Genomic DNA, 26,900 nt, shown 5'->3' on the forward strand with positions numbered 1-26,900 from the left:
GGGTCTGAATACTTACGTAAATAAGGTGTATAGAACCCGGTGGGTGGGGGTGTATAGAACCCAGTGGGTGGGGGTGTATAGAACCCGGTGGGTGGGGGTGTATAGAACCCGGTGGGTGGGGGTGTATAGAACCCAGTGGGTGGGGGTGTATAGAACCAGGTGGGTGGGGGTGTATAGAACCCAGTGGGTGGGGGTGTATAGAACCCGGTGGGTGGGGGTGTATAGAACCCGGTGGGTGGGGGTGTATAGAACCAGGTGGGTGGGGGTGTATAGGACCAGGTGGGTGGGGGTGTATAGAACCCGGTGGGTGGGGGTGTATAGAGCCCGGTGGGTGGGGGTGTATAGAACCCGGTGGGTGGGGGTGTATAGAACCAGGTGGGTGGGGGTGTATAGAACCCAGTGGGTGGGGGTGTATAGAACCCGGTGGGTGGGGGTGTATAGAACCCGGTGGGTGGGGGTGTATAGAACCCAGTGGGTGGGGGTGTATAGAACCCGGTGGGTGGGGGTGTATAGAGCCCGGTGGGGGTGTATAGAACCCGGTGGGGGTGTATAGAACCCGGTGGGTGGGGGTGTATAGAACCAGGTGGGTGGGGGTGTATAGAGCCCGGTGGGTGGGGGTGTATAGAGCCCGGTGGGTGGGGGTGTATAGAACCAGGTAGGTGGGGGTGTATAGAACCCAGTGGGTGGGGGTGTATAGAACCCGGTGGGTGGGGGTGTATAGAACCCGGTGGGTGGGGTGTATAGAACCAGGTGGGTGGGGGTGTATAGAACCCAGTGGGTGGGGGTGTATAGAACCCGGTGGGTGGGGGTGTATAGAACCCGGTGGGTGGGGGTGTATAGAACCCAGTGGGTGGGGGTGTATAGAGCCCGGTGGGTGGGGGTGTATAGAGCCCGGTGGGTGGGGGTGTATAGAACCCGGTGGGTGGGGGTGTATAGAACCCGGTGGGTGGGGGTGTATAGAACCCGGTGGGTGGGGGTGTATAGAACCCGGTGGGTGGGGGTGTATTGAACCAGGTGGGTGGGGGTGTATAGAGCCCGGTGGGTGGGGGTGTATAGAACCCGGTGGGTGGGGGTGTATAGAGCCCGGTGGGTGGGGGTGTATAGAACCCGGTGGGTGGGGGTGTATAGAACCCGGTGGGTGGGGGTGTATAGAACCCGGTGGGTGGGGGTGTATAGAACCAGGTAGGTGGGGGTGTATAGAACCCAGTGGGTGGGGGTGTATAGAACCCGGTGGGTGGGGGTGTATAGAACCCGGTGGGTGGGGGTGTATAGAGCCCGGTGGGTGGGGGTGTATAGAACCAGGTAGGTGGGGGTGTATAGAACCCAGTGGGTGGGGGTGTATAGAACCCGGTGGGTGGGGGTGTATAGAACCCGGTGGGTGGGGTGTATAGAACCAGGTGGGTGGGGGTGTATAGAACCCAGTGGGTGGGGGTGTATAGAACCCGGTGGGTGGGGGTGTATAGAACCCAGTGGGTGGGGGTGTATAGAACCAGGTGGGTGGGGGTGTATAGAACCCGGTGGGTGGGGGTGTATAGAACCCGGTGGGGGTGTATAGAACCCGGTGGGTGGGGGTGTATAGAACCAGGTGGGTGGGGTGTATAGAGCCCGGTGGGTGGGGGTGTATAGAGCCCGGTGGGTGGGGGTGTATAGAACCCGGTGGGTGGGGGTGTATAGAACCCGGTGGGTGGGGGTGTATAGAACCCGGTGGGTGGGGGTGTATAGAACCCGGTGGGTGGGGGTGTATTGAACCAGGTGGGTGGGGGTGTATAGAGCCCGGTGGGTGGGGGTGTATAGAGCCCGGTGGGTGGGGGTGTATAGAGCCCGGTGGGTGGGGGTGTATAGAACCCGGTGGGTGGGGGTGTATAGAACCCGGTGGGTGGGGGTGTATAGAACCCGGTGGGTGGGGGTGTATAGAACCTGGTGGGTGGGGGTGTATAGAACCCGGTGGGTGGGGGTGTATAGAACCCGGTGGGTGGGGGTGTATAGAGCCCGGTGGGTGGGGGTGTATAGAACCAGGTGGGTGGGGGTGTATAGGACCCGGTGGGTGGGGGTGTATAGAACCCGGTGGGTGGGGGTGTATAGAGCCCGGTGGGTGGGGGTGTATAGAACCAGGTGGGTGGGGGTGTATAGAGCCCGGTGGGTGGGGGTGTATAGAACCCGGTGGGTGGGGGTGTATAGAACCCAGTGGGTGGGGGTGTATAGAACCCGGTGGGTGGGGGTGTATAGAACCCGGTGGGTGGGGGTGTATAGATCCCGGTGGGTGGGGGTGTCTAGAACCCGGTGGGTGGGGGTGTCTAGAACCCGGTGGGTGGGGGTGTATAGAACCCGGTGGGTGGGGGTGTATAGAACCCGGTGGGTGTGTATAGGACCCGGTGGGTGTGTATAGGACCCGGTGGGTGGGGGTGTATAGAACCCGGTGGGTGGGGGTGTATAGAGCCCGGTGGGTGGGGGTGTATAGAGCCCAGTGGGTGGGGGTGTATAGAACCAGGTGGGTGGGGGTGTATAGAACCCAGTGGGTGGGGGTGTATAGAACCCGGTGGGTGGGGGTGTATAGAACCCGGTGGGTGGGGGTGTATAGAACCCGGTGGGTGGGGGTGTATAGAACCCGGTGGGTGGGGGTGTATAGAACCCGGTGGGTGGGGGTGTATAGAACCCGGTGGGTGGGGGTGTATAGAACCCGGTGTGTGGGGGTGTATAGAACCCGGTGGGTGGGGGTGTATAGAGCCCGGTGGGTGGGGGTGTATAGAGCCCGGTGGGTGGGGGTGTATAGAGCCCGGTGGGTGGGGGTGTATAGAGCCCGGTGGGTGGGGGTGTATAGAACCCGGTGGGTGGGGGTGTATAGAGCCCGGTGGGTGGGGGTGTATAGAGCCAGGTGGGGGTGTATAGGACCCGGTGGGTGGGGGTGTCTAGAACCAGGTTGGGGTGTATAGAACCAGGTGGGGGTGTATAGAACCAGGTGGGGGTGTATAGAACCAGGTGGGGGTGTATAGAACCAGGTGGGGGTGTATAGAACCAGGTGGGGGTGTACAGTACCTGTTTGAGCTGCCTGATGAGGCTGCTGTTCTCCAGGTGGGTCTTAAAGGCCTGGATGGTGGTGGCTCCATCAGAGAAGCGCCTCACGGGGGAGAAACGCTCCATGGGCAAGTGCAGGGTGTTACAGTCCTTGTAACTAGACCTGGAGAGGCGCGCAGAGCCGCACACACACAGATAGACACACAGATCCAGATGCATAGACCGGAGCATACAGACACAGTCATACACAGACAGAAAAAAACATTTACATGAGCTCCTCTGGTCTCACTGCATCATCATCATAACGTCACTGTAAACAAAGAGCTGAACTTAGAACCGTGACCAGAGGACCACAGCAACACACAGCAGGACTGCATCACTGTGTCATCATACCCAGTCCAAACCAAGACCTGATCGACAGGGTCATTTGGAGAATACCATACCTGGCTGTAACATAATAATAATAATAATAAATAATAATATGCCATTTAGCAGACGCTTTTATCCAAAGCGACTTACAGTCATGCGTGCATACATTTTTGTGTATGGGTGGTCCCGGGGATCGAACCCACTACCTTGGCGTTACAAGCGCCGTGCTCTACCAGCTGAGCTACAGAGGACCACGTAGCTAACATCTAAGCGTCCTTCAGTTGCAGTCAAAAAACCCAAACGTTAATTATTATTTTTTTATCCAGAGAATAGCTGGCTAGAGAAATCAGAGAATAGCTAGGCTAACTCAAACTGGCTGTAGAATGAACAGTTTGGAATAATGATGATAAAGAGGTTTCTCCTAAACAGAGTTGAACATGTTCAATCAGTATCAGAAGAACAGCGGCCGGCCGTATGTAGAGTAGGAGTAGGAGTGCTGATCTAGGATCAGTTTTGCCGTTTAGATAAGAATGAATGAGATTAGATGGGGACCTGATCCTAGGTCAGAACTCCTACTCTGAGATGCTTGATACAGCCCCTGTCCTGGCCAGATGGACCTCATCCAATGAGATTGCAACTTCTCCACAACCCAGACTGTCCAATGGCTGGCCTGCAGCTCAGGAAGAGAACTCAGAGCCCGGCGCAAGGCTCTGATAACTGTTCTGTTACCTAGCCTACCCCTGGATCACTAGAAGTCCTCATATTGTATGCTTCAAGCTGGTGACTGTGATAGTGTAACCTGCATGGTACACTGGTGTCCAGGTCCCTGCTCCTGTGTGCTGGCTGGGGCCCATGCATGCCCCCCTGGTGTGGACTTCTGGCTCAGTGAAGGGGGTGTTTGTGTGTCTGTGCGTCTTAGCGCTTGTGTCCCTATCTCTAGTTACTGTTGCTGTGTGTTGGGGCCCATGCATGCCCCCCCTGGCCTGGGGTGGGGTGTCTGTCTGTCAGCCTCAGAGTGGGGCCCCTCACCGGCAGTGCTGCTCCGGGGCCCACCCCCTCTGCCGGGAGCCCTGGGGCCTCTGCGAGTCTGCCAGCGGCTCGCCGCCATGCGCTGTGCTCATGAGCGCGTGCGTCGTGTGCCGCTTGGAGCGGTTCGCCAAGTACCTGGGCCGCGGGGAGGGAGACAGGAAGCAGCACTGGTCAGCTCTCTGTCCTCATTGGCCCTTGCGTGGGGGAGGGGAAAAAACACCCTCCCCCTTCCATCAGGCAGGATGAATCACACATCAGATAACTCCCACAACCCCCCGTTCCAATTTGAGGATTGGATTGTTTGAGCAAGCTTAGTGTAAGCGAAGCCGTGGCGAGATAATTTGGCGGCATTATTTGAAATGAGAGAGATAGATATTTTAAGAGATTTAGAGAGGTAGATTTGGTAGAAGTTGGAGAGGAGTTGATTGATTGCCTTATGAAAGCCAGTTGTGTGATGAAAGGGGGGAGGGGGGAGAGAGAGAAGGCACCGGAACGACAGTGGGCAGGCCCCCCGGTGGCAGAAAGCAGTGCTGCAGCCTACTTGCACCTCGACTCCCCAGTAACCCAGGAACACCAGAGCTTCTACTGTCATGCCCCAAAGCCCCCCTGTCCCTGTCCCCCTCCCAGGCTTACCTCTGCACCGCCTCCTGGTCGGGCTCCCCGTCAGAACCCTCCTCATCCACCGGAGCCACAGCCGGAACGGGGTGCTGCGAGAGGGAGGGAGAGAGAGAACGGGAGGAGAAGGGAGAGAACATGAGCAAAAACAATGTTGGACAGTGACACTCTGAAAACAGGTGGGGGGTGTATAAAACCACTATCACCTCAGTAGACAGAGCAGGTACATAGGCACTGACAGAGCACAAGGCATAGCAGACTGGACTAGACAAAAACTATGCTCTTAACAGACCTTGGTCCAAATACTATTTAGGGTATGTCAATAACTTTAAAAGACATTTGGAAGTACTTTATTTTAGATTTTTTAACACAAGTAGTTAAATACTGGAATGTATTTGGAAATACACTGGGAATGTACTGGCATGTATTTAAAATAATGGATTTGGAAATAAGTATTTTCAAATATTTTCAAATATTTGGCTTTTAATAGGAAATTATTTGAAAATAGTTGATTCCGGCTACATTATTTATGTATATTTACATTATACACAGAAAATAAGTATTTAAATAACAAATACACATGTATTTGAATCCAGTTCTGCTCTTAAACACACACACACACACACACACACACACACACTGGGGGGGCAGGGACTCACAGGGTTGGCGACCAGAGGGGACTGTCCCCGTGGCCTCTTCAGTAGCTGGGCATGCAGCTGGATGTTGGCCCCGCCGTCTGAGGCCCTGCGGCCCAGGGGTCCCATGCCATTCAGCAGCTGCAGGGTGGGGGGCTGCAGCAGGGACTGCTCCTGGAGGGACATCAGTGTGGCCCACACATATATAAATATACATGGACTATGTAACTATACTCTGTCATACCACACACACAAAAAGAAACACACATGCCTTCCGATCCCTCACCTTGTATTCCAGCTGCTGTGTGGGCTGCAGGTGTGGGTTCTGGGTGGGCATCAGTGTGTGCATTTGGCCCATGGTGGGGGGCATAGGGAAGGGGGGCTGGGGGGCCACACGGGGGAACCCAGGGGGCAGCTTCTGCAGCTCCTCCTGCATCTCCATCCTGATAGAGAAGAACAGTCAGTAAGGAGATGCAAGCACACATGTACACGCACACACACACTGATAAAAGACAGACAACCAGCCAGCCAGACAGATAGCCAGACAAACAGCCAGACAGACGGCAAGACAGGAGAGACAAGGTGCATACAGTACCTGGGGTCTGGGACGCCCACAGTGTGCCGCCTCATGGACAGGTAGCGAGCCATGGCCTCTGGAGACGGCTCCTCTGCGTCATCACTGTCCAGGGCCATGTTTCCGTCCGGCTACACAGCAAAGGACAAACAATATCTGTATGTGTAACAATACATTATTTTCTGCATTTGCGTATGTGGTATGTGTATGCCTGTGTATCTGAGCAATTCAGAGTTGGATATATATGAAATCACAAGGTTATATTAGTGTAGGATCCCACAAAACAACACCATTGCTGTGCAGCCTAGATAAAAAGTTCCTAAATTCCTACTTAAAAAGGCCCAGTGCAGTTTTATAGATTTCAACACTAGGAGGTTGGAATAATACTGTGAAATTGTGAAAATTATGATAATGTCCTTTTAGTGTAAGAGCTGTTTGAAAAGAATGCCTGAAATTTCTGCGTGTTTAGGTGGGATGGAGTTCTGGCCTGCCTAGTAAATTAGTTAATAGACCAATAAGAAAGAGAGTTCCAAACCTCTCTGCCAATAACAGCTAGTTTTCAGTTTCCCCCTCCCCAATCAGACCACAGTCCTAGCTAAATTCTTGTTTGAGAAATTGCTCTTTGCTAAGAAGCTATTTTTGTTTATTTTTGACCATTTTAATTGAAAACAATCACAGTACGGTACTTAAATGTTACCCAGAAATGATTTGATATTGAGATATAAACAGCTGCCTTGGACCGTAAAGAAGTGTGCTATGAGGCTAAGCTTAAAGTGATCATTGCAAACAGGCCACCATGTCAGTGTCACTACAGCAGCTGCATTGCAGGATTGTGTAATGACGTGGGTGGATTCACTAACCTCAACGATCTGGTTCTCTGGGTTGATCAGCTGGACGTGAGGGACATTCATGCTAACGGGATTACCCTGCTGATCCGTCTGCAGGAAAAAGACATGCGCACACACAAACACACAGAGACAAGCACAAAGACACACACACAGGTAAGATAAGGGGTGGCAGTCTATGTATATTTGTAAACAACAGCTGGTGCACGATATCTAAGGAAGCCTCAAGGTTTAGCTCGCCTGAGGTAGAGTATCTCATGATAAACTGTAGACCACAGTATCTACCAAGAGAGTTTTCATCTGTATTCTTCGTAGCTGTCTATTTACCACCACAAACCGATGCTGGCACTAAGACCGCACTCAATGAACTGTATACGGCCATAAGCAAACAGGAAAACGCTCATCCAGAGGCAGCGCTCCTAGTGGCCGGGGACTTTAATGCAGGGAAACTTACATCCGTTTTACCTCATTTCTACCAGCATGTTAAATGTGCAACCAGAGGGAGAAAAATTAACTCTAGACCACCTTTACTCCACACACAGAGATGCGTACAAAGCTCTCCCTCACCCTCCATTTGGCAAATCTGACCATAATTCTATCCTCCCGATTCCTTCTTACAAGCAAAAACTAAAGCAGGAAGCACCAGTGACTGTCAATAAAAAAGTGGTCAGATGAAGCAGATGCTAAGCTACAGGACTGTTTTGCTAGCACAGACTTGAATATGTCCCGGGATTCTTCCGATGGCATTGAGGAGTACATCACATCAGTCACTGGCTTCATCAATAAGTGCATCGATGACGTCGTTCCCACAGTGACTGTACGTACATACCCCAACCAGAAGCAATGGATTACAGGCAACATCCGCACTGAGCTAAAGGGTAGAGCTGCCGCTTTCAACCTGGAAGCTTATAAGAAATCCCGCTATGCCCTCCGACGAACCATCAAACAGGCAAAGCGTCAGTACAGGACTAAGATCGAATCGTACTACACCGGCTCCGACGCTCGTCGGATGTGGCAGGGCTTGCAAACTATAACAGACTACAAAGGGAAGCACAGTCGCGAGCTGCCCAGTGACACGAGCCTACCAGACGAGCTAATTTACTTCTATGCTCGCTTCGAGGCAAGTAACACTGAAACATGCATGAGAACATCAGCTGTTCCGGACGACTGTGTGATCACGCTCTCCGTAGCCGATGTGAGTAAGACCTTTAAACAGTTCAACATTCTCAAGGCCGCAGGGCCAGACGGATTACCAGGACGTGTACTCCGAGCATGCGCTGACCAACTGGCAAGTGTCTTCACTGACATTTTCAACCTCTCCCTGTCTGAGTCTGTAATACCAACATGTTTCAAGCAGACCACCATAGTCCATGTGCCCAAGAACACTAAGGTAACCTGCCTAAATGACTACCGACCCGTATGGCTCACATCAACACCATTATCCCAGAAACCCTACACCCACTCCAATTTGCATACCACCCCAACAGATCCACAGATGATGCAATATCTATTGCGCTCCACACTGCCCTTTCACACCTGGACAAAAGGAACACCTATGTGAGAATGCTATTCATTGACTACAGCTCAGCGTTCAACACCATAGTGCCCTCAAAGCTCATCACTAAGCTAAGGACCCTGAGACTAAACACCTCCCTCTGCAACTGGATCCTGGACTTCCTGACGGGCCGCCCCCAGGTGGTAAGGGTAGGTAACAACACATCTGCCACGCTGATCCTCAACACGGGGGCCCTTCAGGGGTGCGTGCTCAGTCCCCTCCTGTACTCCCTGTTCACTCATAACTGCATGGTCAGGCACGATTCCAACACCATCATTAAGTTTGCCGATGACACAACAGTGGTAGGCCTGATCACCGACGACAACGAGACAGCCTATAGGGAGGAGGTCAAAGACCTGGCCGTGTGGTGCCAGGACAACAACCTCTCCCTCAATGTGATCAAGACAAAGGTGATGATTGTGGACTACAGGAAAAAGAAGAGGACCGAGCACGCCCCCATTCTCATCGACAGGGCTGTAGTGGAGCATGTTGAGAGCTTCAAGTACCTTGGTGTCCACATCACCAACAAACTAACATGGCCCAAGCACACCAAGACAGTCGTGAAGAGTGCACGACAAAACCTATTCCCCCTAAGGAGACTGAATAGATTTGGCATTGGTCCTCAGATCCTCAAAAGGTTCTACAGCTGCACAATCGAGAGCATCCTGACTGGTTGCATCACTGACTGGTATGGCAACTGCTCGGCCTCCGACCGCAAGGCACGACAGAGGGTAGTGCGTACGGCCCAGTACATCACTGGGGCCAAGCATCCTGCCATCCTCTACCTCTATACCAGGCGGTGGAAGGCCCTAAAAATTGTCAAAGACTCCAGCCACCCTAGTCATAGACTGTTCTCTCTGCTATCGCAGACTATTTGCATTTTTGGTATTCTTTCTTAAACCTGCATTGTTGGTTAATGGCTTGTAAGTAAGCATTACACTGTAAGGTCTACACCTGTTGTGTTTGGTGCATGTAACAAATACAATTTCATTTGATTTGAGGTAAGGTCACTCAATGATTGCCCTGATTGGCTAGCAACCTGCTCTGGCCTGTTGATAGGGTCACTCAGTTCACCTCAACGTAACGGATAGAAATTAGTATTGTCACTCACAGCCATCCTTTTTTCAAACTTGCCTTTTTACTATAATGTGTCATATAATAATATGCAATTTAGCAGACACTTTTATCCAAAGCCACTTACAGTACCTTCAGAAAGTATTCACATCCCTTTACTTTTTCCACATTTTGTTGTGTTACAGCCTGAATTTAAACTGGATTAAATTGAGATTTCTTGTCACTGGCAATACCCTATAATGTCAAAGTGGAATAATGTTTTTTGACATTTTTACAAATGAATTAAAAATGAAAAGATGAAATGCATTGAGTCAATAAGTATTCAACCCCTTTGTTTACGGCAAGCCTAAATAAGTACAGGAGTAAAAATGTGCTTAACAAGTCACATTATAAGTTACATGGACTCACTCTGTCTTTGATTTTTGAATGACTACCTCATCTCTGTACTGAGGTCCCTCAGTTGAGCAGTGAATTTCAAACACAGATTCAACCACAAAGACCAGGATGGTTTTCCAATGCTTCGCAAAGAAGGGCACCTATTGGCCAGATTAAATGGCCTGAGTTTTTTGGTGCACATATCTTCCACCCTGTCGTAGTATCTGCAATCCTACTCTTCACCTCAGATGGCACGGTTTTAGTTAAATACGCAACGTAGTTGTTTAGTAACGTTGTTGGTAGTAGAGCAGCTATGCCGCTTGTCCCGCTCCCTGGTTGGCATTTGATTAAACCGCAGTATTTTTAACAAGCCTTCTACTCAGTTTCTTCGTTGTCAAAGACAACCATCAAATTTAGCTAAAACATCGCTCTTTCCTTTGAATGGCTCTAATGTTAGTGATGGGTCCTTGGCTGCAACGAGATGTTCCAATTCCTCTCTTGTAGGCTTCATCATTCACTGACATAAGTAGGCATCAGAGGTAATGTAGTGACTGGAAGTGGCTACTGGAGCAAGCCACGAGAGTGAACCGACCGAAGGGGGATGGGAGTAATTTACAAATATACATTTTATTTATTTATTAAGTAAACTATATTAGGCCAGTTTGCTCCACACATTACATAATTCTAACCCCCAAAAAGAAACCTAATTTTATAACTAAACTGTGATATGGTATCTGTTTCGTATCTTCTTAGTAACCAATCAATCAGATTCCTTAGAATCTGTAGATCCTAGGGGCAAAAGATTACCTGTACAGCGTTAAGAGGGTAGCCAATGGGGCGGGGTGTGGGCGGGGCCACACGCAGGGTCTTGTGTTTCTTCAGGCGGTCAGAGAGCAGGCTGTAGATGGCGCTGTAGTGATCGTACGCATCAGTGTGCAGAGACTGGAGAGAACGGGGCGAAATAGGGGTGAAACGAGAGAGCCGGTCAGCCAAGACAACCGTAAGCCAATGGCATTTCATATGCACAACAGCGTTTGTCTACTGCAACAATCTTGTGTCTAGTGTGTGTGTTGGTCCCACCTGGAGCGTGCGCTCGCGGTCCAGTCCCATCTCAGACATGGCCATCAGCACCTGCTCGTTGATGAGCTCTGTCTCCCGCTCAGACTTCACCTGCTCACATTCCACTATCAACTGAGAGAGAAAGAGAGACAGAGAAAGTGAGAGAATGAGTGAGAGAGAGACAGGGAGAGAAAATCCATTAAAACGTTGGGTCCATTCTTCATTGAGTCCATTGAAATCAAAGTCTTGCGAGACCATCCAAAAGCAGCTTGATGGACCCAGAGTTTGGGAACTCACCCTCTCAAACTCTGGGTCGGGGTCTCCCTGCTTCATCCACTTGTTCTTACAGATCTGCTCCATGGAGAGGCGTCTGCTAGGCTCCAGCACCAGCATGTGTCGGATCAGGTACTCACAGTCTGTCAGACAGAACGCAACGTCAGAAGCGACACACTTCACAGCAGCCAGTCAGAACCCATAGAAGACACCATTGTTTCAACTTGCAAGGTATTAGTGCTGGCATCGGGTCTCACCTGTGGACATGAAGAAGGGGATGCGGAACTTCCCGCTCAGCACCCGGGCTCTTAGGTTCTGGAGGGTGCTGCCGTCAAACGGCAAGGCACCGCACACCAGAACATACAGCACCACGCCCAAACTCTACAGAGAGAGAGAGAGAGAGAGAGAGAGAGAGAGAGAGAGAGAGAGAGAGAGAGAGAGAGAGAGAGAGAGAGAGAGAGAGAGAGAGAGAGAGAGAGAGAGAGAGAGAGAGAGAGAGAGAGAGAGAGAGAGAGAGAGAGAGAGAGAGAGATGGAGGGAGAGCGAAAGAAAGAGGGGAAAAGGAGGATGAGGAGAAGTAATCCCTCATAGGTGAGATTCTCCACCCTTTTCCAAAAGTGGGCATTTGCACACTCCCTGTCATGGATTTGAAAGCACTGGATTGAGGTGTAAGTATTGGCTGGAGGGAATGTCCACCGTAGTTAAATCAATGCCAGGAAGAGTGCAAGATAAATGCACACATTGGGAAAAGGGTGGAAACTTGGGACGTAGCCATGGTCTAGTGTAGGCTATGAGGAGTAGCTGTGGTTGTTTCTTATAGGAACTAGGATTACTAAGACTAGGACACTGACCCAGATGTCCACTTTGGGTCCATCGTACTCCTTCCCTTCGAAGAGCTCTGGGGCAGCATAGGGAGGACTCCCACACCAGGTCTTTAGCAGCTGGCCTCGGGAGAACAGGTTACTGAAGCCAAAGTCTACCATGGACAGAGGAGGAGGAGAGAAATTCAGAAAAAGAGAGGGTGAAAAAAAGAGATAAGTGAGGGAAAATCAGCCTTGTCATTCCGTGATCTATCCCAACACACTCCTAGAAATCAAGTGAAAACCTATACCTGCAATCTTGATGTTGAGGTTGTGGTCCAGGAGCAGGTTTTCGGCCTTCAGGTCTCGGTGGACGATGTTGCGGCAGTGGCAGAAGTGGACGGCCGCCACGATCTGCTTGAACTTCCGCCGCGCGTCCTTCTCCGCCATCCTGCGTGGGCCACCAGGTGGTCTGAACACAGACAGGCGGGAGGTCAATGTTCAAATTCAGTTCATTTGACTTTTACAGGGGTTTTGCTTTGCATTTCCTCGAGCTCCACCACGTCACATCCCAAATCAACATTGAAACATTGACGACGTCAAACCCAGGATCACAGACAAACAGTCACTAGTCAGAGCCATTGACATAGGTAGCAAAAACATACAATTGGGTGCAAGTGGAGAGGTCAAATGTGACTATGTGAGCATACAAAAAGACAACGGTTCACTACAAAAGACAGACAGAACCTTACCAAAAATCTCCCCGCCACTGGCATACTCTGTTACTAGGTAGATCATCCTCTCGGTCTCCATCACCTGATGACAGACAGACATTTGCATTGACAATATAACCGCTGCAGTCAACATTACTAAACACACGGCATCAGCAGTGTGGATCCGGTTTAGGGTGAAGTTGCCCGTAGACACTGATCTTGGGTCAGATTTGCATTCTCCATACAAACGGTTAAGGTTATGGTTGGGGGGGGTGGGGGAGCTGATCCTAGAGCTGTACTTAGGGCAAACTCCACCCCGGAGTTATGATCTACTGACCTGGTAGAGACGAATGATGTGGGGGTGCCTCAGCATCTTCATGATCTGCACCTCCCTGAAGATCTTCTTCAGGTTCTCATCATCCAGCTGGGTCTTGTCCACTATTTTGATGGCCACCTGATCAGAGACAGGAAGACAATGGGGGGGCCAGTATGAAAAATGTATGCACTCACTAACTGTAACTCGCTCTGGATAAGAGCGTCTGCTAAATGACTAAAATGTAAAAATGAGAGTTAGTACAAGATATCTATTGAACCATTTCAAGCTAACCAAAACCATTTGAGCGAAATGATTCATCAATGAGTGACCATACTTGACTCAACAACAGGAGGTCAAAGGTCAGAGCACTGATCAGGGACAGAGTGGCACTCTATTCCCTACTTACTCCACCAATTTTGTTTAGGGCTCAAAGGGCTCAGGTCAAAGGTAGTGCGCTGTATAGGTAATAGGGTTCCATTTGGAACTCAGCCTGAGTGTTCATATCAGACAATCAGTTACTTCCTTTGGCTTAGATAAAGAACCTCAAAAACACCAATACTGAGAAATAGAAAGCCAAGATTCCCACCTATCTCATCTCACACCATCCGCAAAAACCAGGGAATTAGCCTAATAGGTTCTAGGAATTAGCCTAATATGTTCATCATATATTAAATAATACATGGGTTTTATAAATAGCCTTGTCAAAGACCCAACGACAGCGCACTCCTACAACTAAGCTGACCCCCCAGCTAACCTGACATTGACAGAGACAATGCTTCAGGTATCAGTGACCTTAGGGGAGGGGATAATTTAACTACATAACGCCACTAAAATAACAAGACAGTGTATATAATCCAGGGGTGTCCAACGCAATTCCTTGAGGGCTACAGTGCCTTCAGAAAATATTCACACCCCATAACTTTTTCCACATTTTGTTGTGTTACAGCCTGAATTTAAATTGAATTAAATACCCCATAATGTCAAAGTGGAATTATGTTTTTCTAAATTAATTAAAAATGAAAAACTGAAATGTCTTGAGTCAATAAGTATTCAACCCCTTTGTTCTGGAAAGCCTGAATAAATTCAGGAGTAATACTGTCTTTAACAATGTACATAATAAGTTGCATGGACTCACTCTGTGTGCAATAATAGTATTTAACATGATTTTTGAATGACTACCTCATCTCTGTACCCCACACATACAATTATCTGTAAGGTCCCTCAGTAGAACAGTGCATTTTAAACACAGATTGAACCACAAAGACCAGGGAGGTTTTCCATTGCCTCGCAAAGAAGGGCACCTATTGGTAGAATATTCCTTTGAGCATGGTGAAGTTATTAATTACACTTTCGATGGTGTATCAATCCACCCAGTCACTACAAAGATACAGGCGTCCTTCCCAACTAAGTTGACGGAGAGAAAACCACTCAGGGATTTCACCATGAGGTCAATGGTGACTTTAAAACAGTTAGAGAAAACTGAGGATGGATCAACAACATTGTAGTTACTCCACAACACTAACCTAATTGACAGAGTGAAAAGAAAGATGCCTGTACATAATAAAATATATTCCAAAACATGCATCCTGTTTGCAATAAGGCACAAAAAATTACACCACTGAAGACATTCTTCAAAAAAGGGCAAATAAAACTCATAGAATAAAAAGGAAAGTTTGACATCTTCCTGAGTCTGACGGTGGTTTTAATAATAATAATAATAATAATATGCCATTTAGCAGACGCGTTTATCCAAAGCGACTTACAGTCATGTTTAACCTTTCAGACATGGAATTGTATCAACTTGCCACCCAGGGCTTTTACTTGCGACATATAGTTCAATGCATTAAAGAGGAACAATGGGTAGATATTGAAGATGTGTACGTGTCTATTTTCTAAGGATAAAGCTAAGAACATTAACAACTTCATAGTTAAGAACATCATAACAATATGGAAGAAAATTAAACGTATTCTACAACAACCAATATCACTCCCTAAACACACAACCCTATGGAACAATATTTGGATAGCTTTTCAGAATTCACAGATAAATGTGTCTACATGGAAAACTAAAGGTATAGAAACCATAAATTACTTGGTGATAGGAAATACATGCATTTGCACGACATAATTTAAAAGCAATTTTGGACTGACCAATGTAGATATTTTCAAATATATGCAACTTAAAAGTTTAAAATAAATGTATTGATATTGAAATCTAATCTTGAGGGAACTCTACTTGAGTCAGAAAAGGATATTCATATGATAGGTAAGATATAGAGTTGAAGTCGGAAGTTTACATACACTTAGGTTGGAGTCATTAAAACTTGTTTTTCAACCACTCCACACATTTCTTGTTAACAAACTATAGTTTTGGTAAGTCGGTTAGGACATCTACTTTGTGCATGACACAAGTAATTTTTCCAACAATTGTTTACAGACAGATTATTTCACTTATAATTCACTGTACCACAATTCCAGTGGGTCAGAAGTTTACATACACTAAATTGACTGTGCCTTTAAGCAACTTGGAAAATTCCAGAAAATGATGTCATGGCTTTAGAAGCTTCTGATAGGCTAATTGACATAATTTGAGTCAATTGGAGGTGTACCTGTGGATGTATTTCAAGGCCTACCTTTAAACTCAGTGCCTCTTTGCTTGACATCATGGGAAAATCTAAAGAAATCAGCCAAGACCTCAGAAAAAAAATTGTAGACCTCCACAAGTCTGGTTCATCCTTGGGAGCAATTTCCAAACGCCTGAAGGTACCACGTTCATCTGTACAAACAATAGTACGCAAGTACAGTGGGGAGAACAAGTATTTGATACACTGCTGATTTTGCAGGTTTTCCTACTTACAAAGCATGTAGAGGTCTGTAATTTGTTATCATAGGTACACTTCAACTGTGAGAGACGGAATCTAAAACAAAAATCCAGAAAATCACATTGTATGATTTTTAAGTAATTAATTTGCATTTTATTGCATGACATAAGTATTTGATCACCTACCAACCAGTAAGAATTCCGGCTCTCACAGACCTGTTAGTTTTTCTTTAAGAAGACCTCCTGTTCTCCACTCATTACCTGTATTAACTGCACCTGTTTGAACTCGTTACCTGTATAAAAGACACCTGTCCACACACTCAATCAAACAGACTCCAACCTCTCCACAATGGCCAAGACCAGAGAGCTGTGTAAGGACATCAGGGATACAATTGTAGACCTGCACAAGGCTGGGATGGGCTCCAGGACAATAGGCAAGCAGCTTGGTGAGAAGGCAACAACTGTTGGTGCAATTATTAGAAAATGGAAGAAGTTCAAGATGACGGTCAATCACCCTCGGTCTGGGGCTCCATGCAAGATCTCACCTCGTGGGGCATTAATGATCATGAGGAAGGTGAGGGATCAGCCCAGAACTACACGGCAGGACCTGGTCAATGACCTGAAGAGAGCTGGGACCACAGTCTCAAAGAAAACCATTAGTAACACACTACGCCGTCATGGATTAAAATCCTGCAGCGCATGCAAGGTCCACCTGCTCAAACCAGCGCATATCCAGGCCCGTCTGAAGTTTGCCAATGACCATCTGGATGATCCAGAGGAGGAATGGGAGAAGGTCATGTGGTCTGATGAGACAAAAATATAGCTTTTTGGTCTAAACTCCACTCGCCGTGTTTGGAGGAAGAAGAAGGATGAATACAACCCCAAGAACACTATCCCAACCGTGAAGCATGGAGGTGGAAACATAATTCTTGGGGATGCTTTTCTGCAAAGGGGACAGGATGACTGCACCGTAATGAGGGGAGGATGGATGGGGCCATGTATCGCGAGATCTTGGCCAACAACCTCCTTCCCTCAGTAAGAGCATTGAAGATGGGTCGTGGCTGGGTCTTCCAGCATGACAACGACCCGAAACACACAGCCAGGGCAACTAAGGAGTGCCTCCGTAAGAAGCATCTCAAGGTCCTGGAGTGGCCTAGCCAGTCTCCAGACCTGAACCCAATAGAAAATCTTTGGAGGGAGCTGAAAGTCCGTATTGCCCAGCGACAGCCCCGAAACCTGAAGGATCTGGAGAAGGTCTGTATGGAGGAGTGGGCCAAAATCCCTGCTGCAGTGTGTGCAAACCTGGTCAAGACCTACAGGAAACGTATGATCTCTGTAATTGCAAACAAAGGTTTCTGTACCAAATATGAAGTTCTGCTTTTCTGATGTATAAATACTTATGTCATGCAATAGAATGCAAATGAATTACTTACAAATCATACAATGTGATTTTCTGGATTTTTGTTTTAGATTCCGTCTCTCACAGTTGAAGTGTACCTATGATAAAAAAATTACAGACCTCTACATGCTTTGTAAGTAGGAAAACCTGCAAAATCGGCAGTGTATCAAATACTTGTTCTCCCCACTGTATAAACACCATGGGACCACACAGCCGTCATACCGCTCAGGAAGGAGACGCGTTCTGTCTCCTAGAGATGAACGTACTTTGGTGTGAAAAGTGCAAATCAATCCCAGAACAACAGCAAAGGACCTTGTGAAGATGCTGGAGGAAACAGGTACAAAAGTATCTATATCCATAGTAAAACGAGTCCTATATCGACATAACCTGAAAGGCCGCTCAACAAGAAAGAAGCCACTGCTCCAAAACCGCCATAAAAAAGCCAGACTACGGTTTTCAACTGCACATGGGGACAAAGATCGTACCTTTTTGAGAAATGTCCTCTGGTCTGAAATTTTTTTTTTGAACTGTTTGGCCATAATGACCATCGTTATGTTTGGAGGAAAAAGGCGGTTCCTTGCACTCCGAAGAACACCATCCCAACCGTGAAGCACAGGTTGTGGGGCTGCTTTGCTGCAGGAGGGACTGGTGCACTTCATAAAATAGATGGCATCATGAGGAAGGAAAATGATGTGGATATATTGAAGCAACATCTCAAGACATCAGTCAGGAAGTAAAAGCTTGGTCGCAAATGGGTCTTCCAAATGGACAATGACCCCAAGCATACTTCCAAAGTTGTGGCAAAATGGCTTAAGGACAATAAAGTAAAGGTTTTGGAGTGGCCATCACAAAGCCCTGACCTCAATCCTATAGAAAATTTGTGGGCAGAACTGAAAAAGCGTGTGCGAGCAAAGGAGGCCTACAAACCTGACTCAGTTACACCAGCTCTGTCAGGAGGAATGGGCCAAAATTCACCCAACTTATTGTGGGAAGCTTGTGGAAGGCTACCCGAAACGTTTGACCCAAGTTAAACAATTTAAAGGCAATGCTACCAAATACTAATCGAGTGTCTGTAAACTTCTGACCCACTGGGAATGTAATGAAAGAAATAAAAGCTGAAATAAATCACTCTCTACTATTATTCTGACATTTCACATTCTTAAAATAAAGTGGTGATCCTAACTGACCTAAGACAGGGAATTTTTACTAGGATTAAATGTCAGGAATTGTGAAAAACTGAGTTTAAATGTATTTGGCTAAACTGTATGTAAACTTCCGACTTCAACTGTACAAAAGCTTGCAGAGCCTATCCAACTGACAATATCTTAGAAAAAAATATAAAACTACTGGAACCAAGACTTAAAAATAACTGATATTGGCACAAGATGGAGGGAATGTTAGAACCTAACTAACAACATACAGTTAACAGAAATGCACACTGAATTCAGTATAAGCTAATGTATAGAATTTATTACACGAGACAAAATCCACAAATTCTACAGCACAACGGCAGTCATGTATTAAGTGTATAACTAACAATTACTCAATAATCCATGCATTCTAGGAATGCTATAAAGTCCAAGATATGGCCGGAGTTCGAAAGTTGCCTGTGTATTACAGTGTAAATGTACTTTTAATCCATCTGTCTGCATATTTCAAGACATGGCATATGAGGGTGCAGTTAGATACCCTTTGGGTTGGGCGATACTTTCTCATCAATAATCTTGAAAAAACTTATACTTAAATGGAAATCAACCAATTCTCCATCATTAACACAATGGAAAGGTGAAATGCTTTATCTAAATGTTGAAAGTGCGTGGGCGACAGAGAGAAACAAAATGGTGCAGTTCGAGGCCATGCGGCAGAGTGATACTGGCGCTGGAGATGGTGGTGTGATCAGGTGGTTCTGGGCAGGGGTGATGTTTTGGATGTTTGTGTGCGTCTGTATGTTGTCGTGTGAATGTTTTGTATTGTTTAAAAAATCATTAATAAAATCTTACCAAAACAAAAGTAATATTGCAAAAAATGTGGCAAAACAATTTACTTTTTGTCCTGAATAGAAAATGTGATTGCTGCCAAAGGTGATTCTAACATGTGTTGACTCAGGGGTGTGAATACTAATGTAAATTAGATATATCTGTATTTCATTTTCAATACATTTGAAAACAAGTTTTCACTTTGTCATTATAGGGTATTGTGTGTAGATGGGCAAGATTATTATTTTGTTATCCATTTTGAATTCAGGCTGTAACACAACAAAATGTGGAATAAGTCAAGGAGTATGAATACTTTCTGAAGGCACTGTATGTGTTTGCTTGTTTTTGTTATTTCCTTTTGTGTCTAATTAAGACCTACACAACCAGGTGAGGGGTTCCTAACTAATCAATTACCTTTTTTGATCAATCAAATACAAGGGAGGTGTGAAAACTCGCAAACACACAACCCTCCAGGAATTGAGTTTGACACCATGCTGATCTAATCAATTCTGACTGTGCTTACTTTTACCAATAACTGTGACGTGTCAGCCCGACATCAGGTTTTAGGCTAATGAATAAATTAGTCTAACAGTGTAATGCGGTGATCTGTTGAGAATGAGATGAAAACCTGCTCTCTCACGCGCCTAAACATCCTCGTGAGCTGGCTTCACATTCTGGGAATACTTGTTATTCTGAAGCTACTTCCCCCTCTCTGTTCTTGGCCGAGATAATAGAATGGGGCCATCTGCGAGCAAGCTCCGGGCCCATTTCCGGCTAGCGGACAGGAAAAGGAAGAGTCAGGCACATGGTATTCTAGCAACCCCCCCCACCCGAAATCAAAACTGGATGAGAGAGCTATGCTGGCCTATAAAAGCTGGTGCCAGCAGCATGTTTGATAGAACATCATTTGGCAAGCCTGACAAGCTGAGCACAAATAGAGGAGTTTGGACACACTATCCTAATGACTAGCACAACTCATTTCCTCACACACTCAATTCAATAGCCAGTTGTAGTTGGAACTATTGGCTGGTTCTTAATGCACAGTTATAGTTACAGTAATCTACTCGGAGGGGTGACGTGTCTGGCTTGCATTACTTTGGAATTTTCCATTGAACGATACGGATACAGAGAGTCAGTTAAGCTGAAGTGTCACATAGCCCCTGTGATCACAAGACTGTTGACCTAACCATAGCACCGCGCCACTGCTGATACTTAGCAACCAGAACAGACAAGTGGCCTACACAATGAATAGGAGAGAGAGACAGGCCTATGACACAAGCAGACCAGTAAACTGGGATTATTTGGGGCCAGGCACTCTAAACAACACGACTGTGCTGCTGACAATTACATCAATGGAATGCAGACAAAATGACTTTAAGTTTCATATAAATATGACAACTTTGTCATCATGAAATTCCTTTTATGTTTTATATAACAGCGCAATTTGTAAGTCGCTCTGGATAAGAGCGTCTGCTAAATGATGTAAATGTATTACTGTGGATAGCTCAGAGTCGAATATGAAAAACAAAAACGCAATCTGGAGATCGAAGATGGGAAAAAAATGATATATAACAGTTATAATAAAATAATATAATATATAATAATATAATATGCCATTTAGCAGACGCTTTTATCCAAAGCGACTTTCAGTCATGCGTGCATAAATTTTTTGTATGGGTGGTCCCGGGGATCGAACCCACTACCTTGGCGTTACAAGCGCCGTGCTCTACCAGCTGAGCTACAGAGGACCACAAGGTTGTTATCAGAAACTAAATGAAACAGATTGGTGATGGTGTCATGTGTGGATTAAGCCTAACCTATAATAATAACAACATGTGGGCTACCAGTAAGTAGGCTAACAGCAATGTTCCCCCTAAACTATGAACGTGGCATGCGCAGTAGCCCCGACACTATCAGCCCACAGAGAGAAGCATGACATTGAACTTCACTCAACTTTCTAGAGCAGTGGTCACCAACCGGTCGATCTCTAAGGCATTCTTAGTCGATCGCTGAACATTTCTGTAAAAAACCCAACGATAAAGCCTTGTGTTCTTTTTTTCTTCGTCTCAGGCTGTTACCAGTAGGTGCATCCGATTCAGCTGCCCTGCTCGCCGGGTAGGCGAACTGTTGCCAGTTTGAACCATTTCAAGTGTCTGAAGGTACAAACTGCATTCCCGGCGGGCCCAGAGAGCAAATCAAGTGCACTATATGCCTACCGCTGGCCAATCGGATGGCTCAGATGACCGTGTCTGCAGTAACGTAGCAGGCATAAAAGAAAGCTACAGCAAAGTTGATACTGTGAGATTTCAAAATGTTTAAAACCATGACTAGACAGACTGTCAATGACTTCAGCAAAGAGATGCTGTTTTTATGAGTGAGTTCATGTTTAAGTTCTTACTCAGCACTGTCAACACTTTGTATTCAACACTTTTATAAGCCATAAAATGCGCGCTGTGTCCACTCAGCGCTACAAGCACTGCAGCATTAATGAATGAGTAGGAAAGTGTATCTATAGGCTTGCGTTGTTGTTATTATTAGCGGCTTGGGTCTTTTTTAATATCGAGGAATATTTAACTTTCTCTGTTCACAGGAGTAACAACATGAACTTGTGCATGAGGCAGAAATAATGCGGTGCGACTCGAGTTTCGCCATCATCTGGAGGAACGAGAGAGCAGAGGGATGTTGAGAGGCGGACCCTCAGTATGCTGCTCTCTCCCTCCGCTGAGACTGACCATCAGATGCAGGCACCATCAGCCCAGTAAAATAAAAAGCAAATGATTTAAATGTATGCTCACTCAGCTGTGCCTCACAAGCAATACAACAACTGATCGATTACGGGTGTGATCATATAGCCTACCTCATTTGTTATTTTTATGTCCCGAACAACAATGCATTGGCAGGGCAATTCAAGCAAAGCCAATATGCGGTGGTAATGTCCTGGGCCTATAGCTTACTGCACAAACCTCATTGCTACAGTACTGTTTTTAATTGGTTAATGTTGCATAGGCTTACGTTTTTCATGTAAAAAAAAAATCTGAGCGGTAGTTCTCGGCTTGCATTTTGACTCAAAGTGATCTTAACTCAGAAAAAGGTTGGTGACCACTGTTCTAGAGTTTTCCCTGTTAACAATATCAACGTTTCCCATTAATGTGGAAATTGTGATCGAATCAACGCAATATTAGCCACTTTCAATGCAACATACCGAAACAAAACAAACTACAGTGCATTCGGAAAGTATTCAGACCCCTTGACTTTTTCCACATTTTGATACATTACAGCTTTATTCTAAAATTGATTAAATGAATAAAAATCATACATCTACACACAATACTCCATAATGACAAAGCGAAAACAGATTTTTGCAAATAAAGAAATACCTTATAAGTAATCAGACCCTTTGATATGAGATTTGAAATTGAGCTCAGGTGCATCCTTTCCATTGGCCTTTAAGAATCTATCATTCTTAAATGGAAGAAGTTTGGAACCACCAAGACACTTCCTAGAGCTGGCCGCCCAGACAAACTGAGCAATCGGGGGAGAAGCGCCTTGGTCAGGGAGGTGACCAAGAACCCGATGGTCACTCTGACAGAGTTAATCTGTGGAGATGGGAGAACCTTCCAGAAGGACAACCATCTCTGCAGCACCCCACCAATCAGGCCTTTATGGTAGAGTGGCCAGACGGAAGCCACTCCTCAGTAAAAGGCACTCAGACCATGAGAAACAAGATTCTCTTATTCTCTTGTGAAACCAAGATTTAACTCTTTGGCCTGAATGCCAAGCGTCATGTCTGGTGGAAACCTGGCACCATCCCTACGGTGAAGCATGGTGGTGGCAGCATCATGCTGTGGGGATGTTTTTCAGCGGCAGAGACTGGGAGACTAGTCAGGATCGAGGGAAAGATGAATGGAGTAAAGTACAGAGAGATCCTTGATGAAAACCTGCTCCAGAGCACTCAGGATCTCAGACTGGGGTGAAGGTTCACCTTCGAGCAGGACAACAACCCTAAGCACATAGCCAAGACAACGCAGGAGTGTCTTCGGGACAAGTCTCTGAATATCCTTGAGTGGCCCAGGCAGAGCCCGGACTTGAAACCGATCGAATATCACTGGAAAGACCTGAAAATAGCTGTGCAGCGACGCTCCCCATCCAACCTGACAGAGCTTGAAAGGATCTGCAGAGAAGAAAGGGAGAAGCTCCCCAAATACAGGTGTGCCAAGCTTGTAGCGCCATACCCAAGAAGACTCAAGGCTGTAATCGCTGCCAAAGGTGCTTCAACAAAGTACTGAGTAAAGGGTCTGAATACTTATGTAAATGTGAAATTTCAGTGTTATATTTTTTTTAATAAATTTGCAAAACAAATTAAAAACCTGTTTTTGCTTTGTCATTATGGCGTATTGTGCGAAGATTGAGGGGAAAAAAGGATTTAATCCATTTTAGAATAAGGCTGTAATGTAACAAAATGTGGAAAAAGTTAAGGGGTCTGAATACTTTTCGAATGCACTGTATGTAAAATATTGTTGTAAGCAGAACACATCGGAGCAATTATTTTGCATTGACACGGACTACTCAGCCCGTACTCTACACAGACCGGTGAGGCATAAACAATCAGAGCTGCAGTAGGCCTATATGCAAATAGACCATTGTCATATATGGATCTGTGCCATTTACTTTGAACTGGACTGTGTTTACAGCATGAGCAGTCGTGAGTAGATGTACTTGTTTTGAGATCAAAGCGAGAGCTGCATGTAGCCACGTGTGCGCATTTTGTTCATATTAAGGTGAATGCACCAATTTGTAAGTTGCTCTGGATAAGAGCGTCTGCTAAATGACGTAAATGTAAAATATCCTTTGCTAGTTAGTGAGTTATTAGCCCAGTTATAGATCATTTGTAGTCAGCAATAGGGGAGTGATTGCTTCCTACAAGAGCACAAAACGTGTACATTTCTAGACATCTTTGAAAAGCAAGTCAGGTAAAGAGCTTTTTTTTTGTCTTAAAGGGGGTGTTGTATTTTGAGACCGGCTTGAATAAGCTAAGTAGCCAATAGGCAGAGGGTAGCATAATTTGTCTGATTCTCTTTAATTATGGTATGGGAATAATAATGCCTTTTATTTTGTAAAGTGGTTTCTTGCATCAAACAACACAACAACATTTTCAGTCACCTCCTTGTCTGAAGGACAAGTGGATAAAAAAGTTATGTCAAGCCCTGCATGTTTTCCCCCCCAAAAGTCTCATGGAATGTACGCCTACATTGAACACCACACATTGGCTGCTACTGTAGGCTGAATGATAGAACAGCAATTTCCATGTTAAAATGTTATGGAATGCATTTTCTCCATTGTTTTTGATGGTAGGCCTATGTTATGATCAAATAGCCACAGTAGCCTACATGGCCACTGTTAAAACAGTAACTTAAAGCGGGTACAGCCTCAGTGTTAACAGTAAACGCGCCATAAAGATACCATCTCAGCCGTCTGCAATGAGGATAGTCAAAGTTCTTTAATCTTTACTGCAACAGTCAGTCAGTCAGTCAGTCAGTCAGTCAGTCAGTCAGTCAGTCAGTCAGTCAGTCAGTCAGTCAGTCAGTCAGTCAGTCAGTCAGGCCGATTTGCTCAGGAGCTATGCTAACAGACCAGCGCTGTGTCGTCATCTGAGAGGAGACTAGACTCCCCCTCCCCCCCTACACACACACACACACGCAAACATATAGACACACACAGAGACACTCAAACACACACTCACACAGACAAACATAGCCTATACACATACACACACACAGAAACACACTGTGCATCTAAACATATGACAGTCCGTATGAGTCAGCATGAGTGGGGTTGTGGACAGGGTTGGTTTGGGTGCACTGAGTGCTACCAAGCGTTCTAGTATGGGGAAGAAGAAAAAAATAAAATAAAAATAATATATATATATATATATATATATATATATACATACACTGCTCAAAAAAATAAAGGGAACACTAAAATAACACATCCTAGATCTGAATGAATGAAATAATCTTATTAAATACTTTTTTCTTTACATAGTTGAATGTGCTGACAACAAAATCACACAAAAATTATCAATGGAAATCAAATGTATCAACCCATGGAGGTCTGGATTTGGAGTCACCCTCAAAATTAAAGTGGAAAACCACACTACAGGCTGATCCAACTTTGATGTAATGTCCTTAAAACAAGTCAAAATGAGGCTCAGTAGTGTGTGTGGCCTCCACGTGCCTGTATGACCTCCCTACAACGCCTGGGCATGCTCCTGATGAGGTGGCGGATGGTCTCCTGAGGGATCTCCTCCCAGACCTGGACTAAAGAATCCGCCAACTCCTGGACAATCTGTGGTGCAACGTGGCGTTGGTGGATGGAGCGAGACATGATGTCCCAGATGTGCTCAATTGGATTCAGGTCTGGGGAACGGGCGGGCCAGTCCATAGCATCAATGCCTTCCTCTTGCAGGAACTGCTGACACACTCCAGCCACATGAGGTCTAGCATTGTCTTGCATTAGGAGGAACCCAGGGCCAACCGCACCAGCATATGGTCTCACAAGGGGTCTGAGGATCTCATCTCGGTACCTAATGGCAGTCAGGCTACCTCTGGCGAGCGGCCCCCCAAATAAATGCCACCCCACACCATGACTGACCCACCGCCAAATCGGTCATGCTGGAGGATGTTGCAGGCAGCAGAACGTTCTCCACGGCGTCTCCAGACTCTGTCACGTCTGTCACATGTGCTCAGTGTGAACCTGCTTTCATCTGTGAAGAGCACAGGGCGCCAGTGGCGAATTTGCCAATCTTGGTGTTCTCTGGCAAATGCCAAACGTTCTGCACGGTGTTGGGCTGTAAGCACAACCCCCACCTGTGGACGTTGGGCCCTCATACCACCCTCATGGAGTCTGTTTCTGACTGTTTGAGCAGACACATGCACATTTGTGGCCTGCTGGAGGTCATTTTGCAGGGCTCTGGCAGTGCTCCTCCTGCTCCTCCTTGCACAAAGGCGGAGGTAGCAGTCCTGCTGCTGGGTTGTTGCCCTCCTATGGCCTTCTCCACGTCTCCTGATGTACTGGCCTGTCTCCTGGTAGTGCCTCCATGCTCTGGACACTACGCTGACAGACACAGCAAACCTTATTGCCACAGCTCGCATTGATGTGCCATCCTGGATGAGCTGCACTACCTGAGCCACTTGTGTGGGTTGTAGACTCCGTCTCATGCTACCACTAGAGTGAAAGCACCGCCAGCATTCAAAAGTGACCAAAACATCAGCCAGGAAGCATAGGAACTGAGAAGTGGTCTGTGGTCACCACCTGCAAAACCAGTCCTTTATTGGGGGTGTCTTGCTAATTGCCTATAATTTCCACATGTTATCTATTCCATTTGCACAACAGCATGTGGAATTTATTGTCAATCAGTGTTGCTTCCTAAGTGGACAGTTTGATTCATAATAATAATAATA

General features: G+C 46.4%; 1 protein-coding gene across 1 annotated transcript in view; it reads right to left on the bottom strand.

The window, feature by feature from the left end:
• LOC311105817 (serine/threonine-protein kinase SIK3 homolog) overlaps positions 1 to 26,900 on the bottom strand; it is a 47,586-nt gene that overhangs the window by 12,895 nt on the left and 7,791 nt on the right. The window contains 16 exon segments of the mRNA XM_084148021.1: positions 3,034 to 3,175; positions 4,411 to 4,545; positions 5,044 to 5,117; positions 5,685 to 5,834; positions 5,947 to 6,103; positions 6,256 to 6,365; positions 7,095 to 7,172; positions 10,891 to 11,025; positions 11,164 to 11,274; positions 11,440 to 11,558; positions 11,673 to 11,796; positions 12,267 to 12,391; positions 12,527 to 12,670; positions 12,673 to 12,687; positions 12,968 to 13,031; positions 13,266 to 13,382. Coding sequence (XP_084004147.1) covers positions 3,034 to 3,175; positions 4,411 to 4,545; positions 5,044 to 5,117; positions 5,685 to 5,834; positions 5,947 to 6,103; positions 6,256 to 6,365; positions 7,095 to 7,172; positions 10,891 to 11,025; positions 11,164 to 11,274; positions 11,440 to 11,558; positions 11,673 to 11,796; positions 12,267 to 12,391; positions 12,527 to 12,670; positions 12,673 to 12,687; positions 12,968 to 13,031; positions 13,266 to 13,382 — 1,800 coding nt within the window.

The sequence above is a fragment of the Coregonus lavaretus genome, assembly GCF_964263955.1.
Source record: "Coregonus lavaretus genome assembly, chromosome: 30".
Lineage (NCBI taxonomy): Eukaryota > Metazoa > Chordata > Actinopteri > Salmoniformes > Salmonidae > Coregonus > Coregonus lavaretus.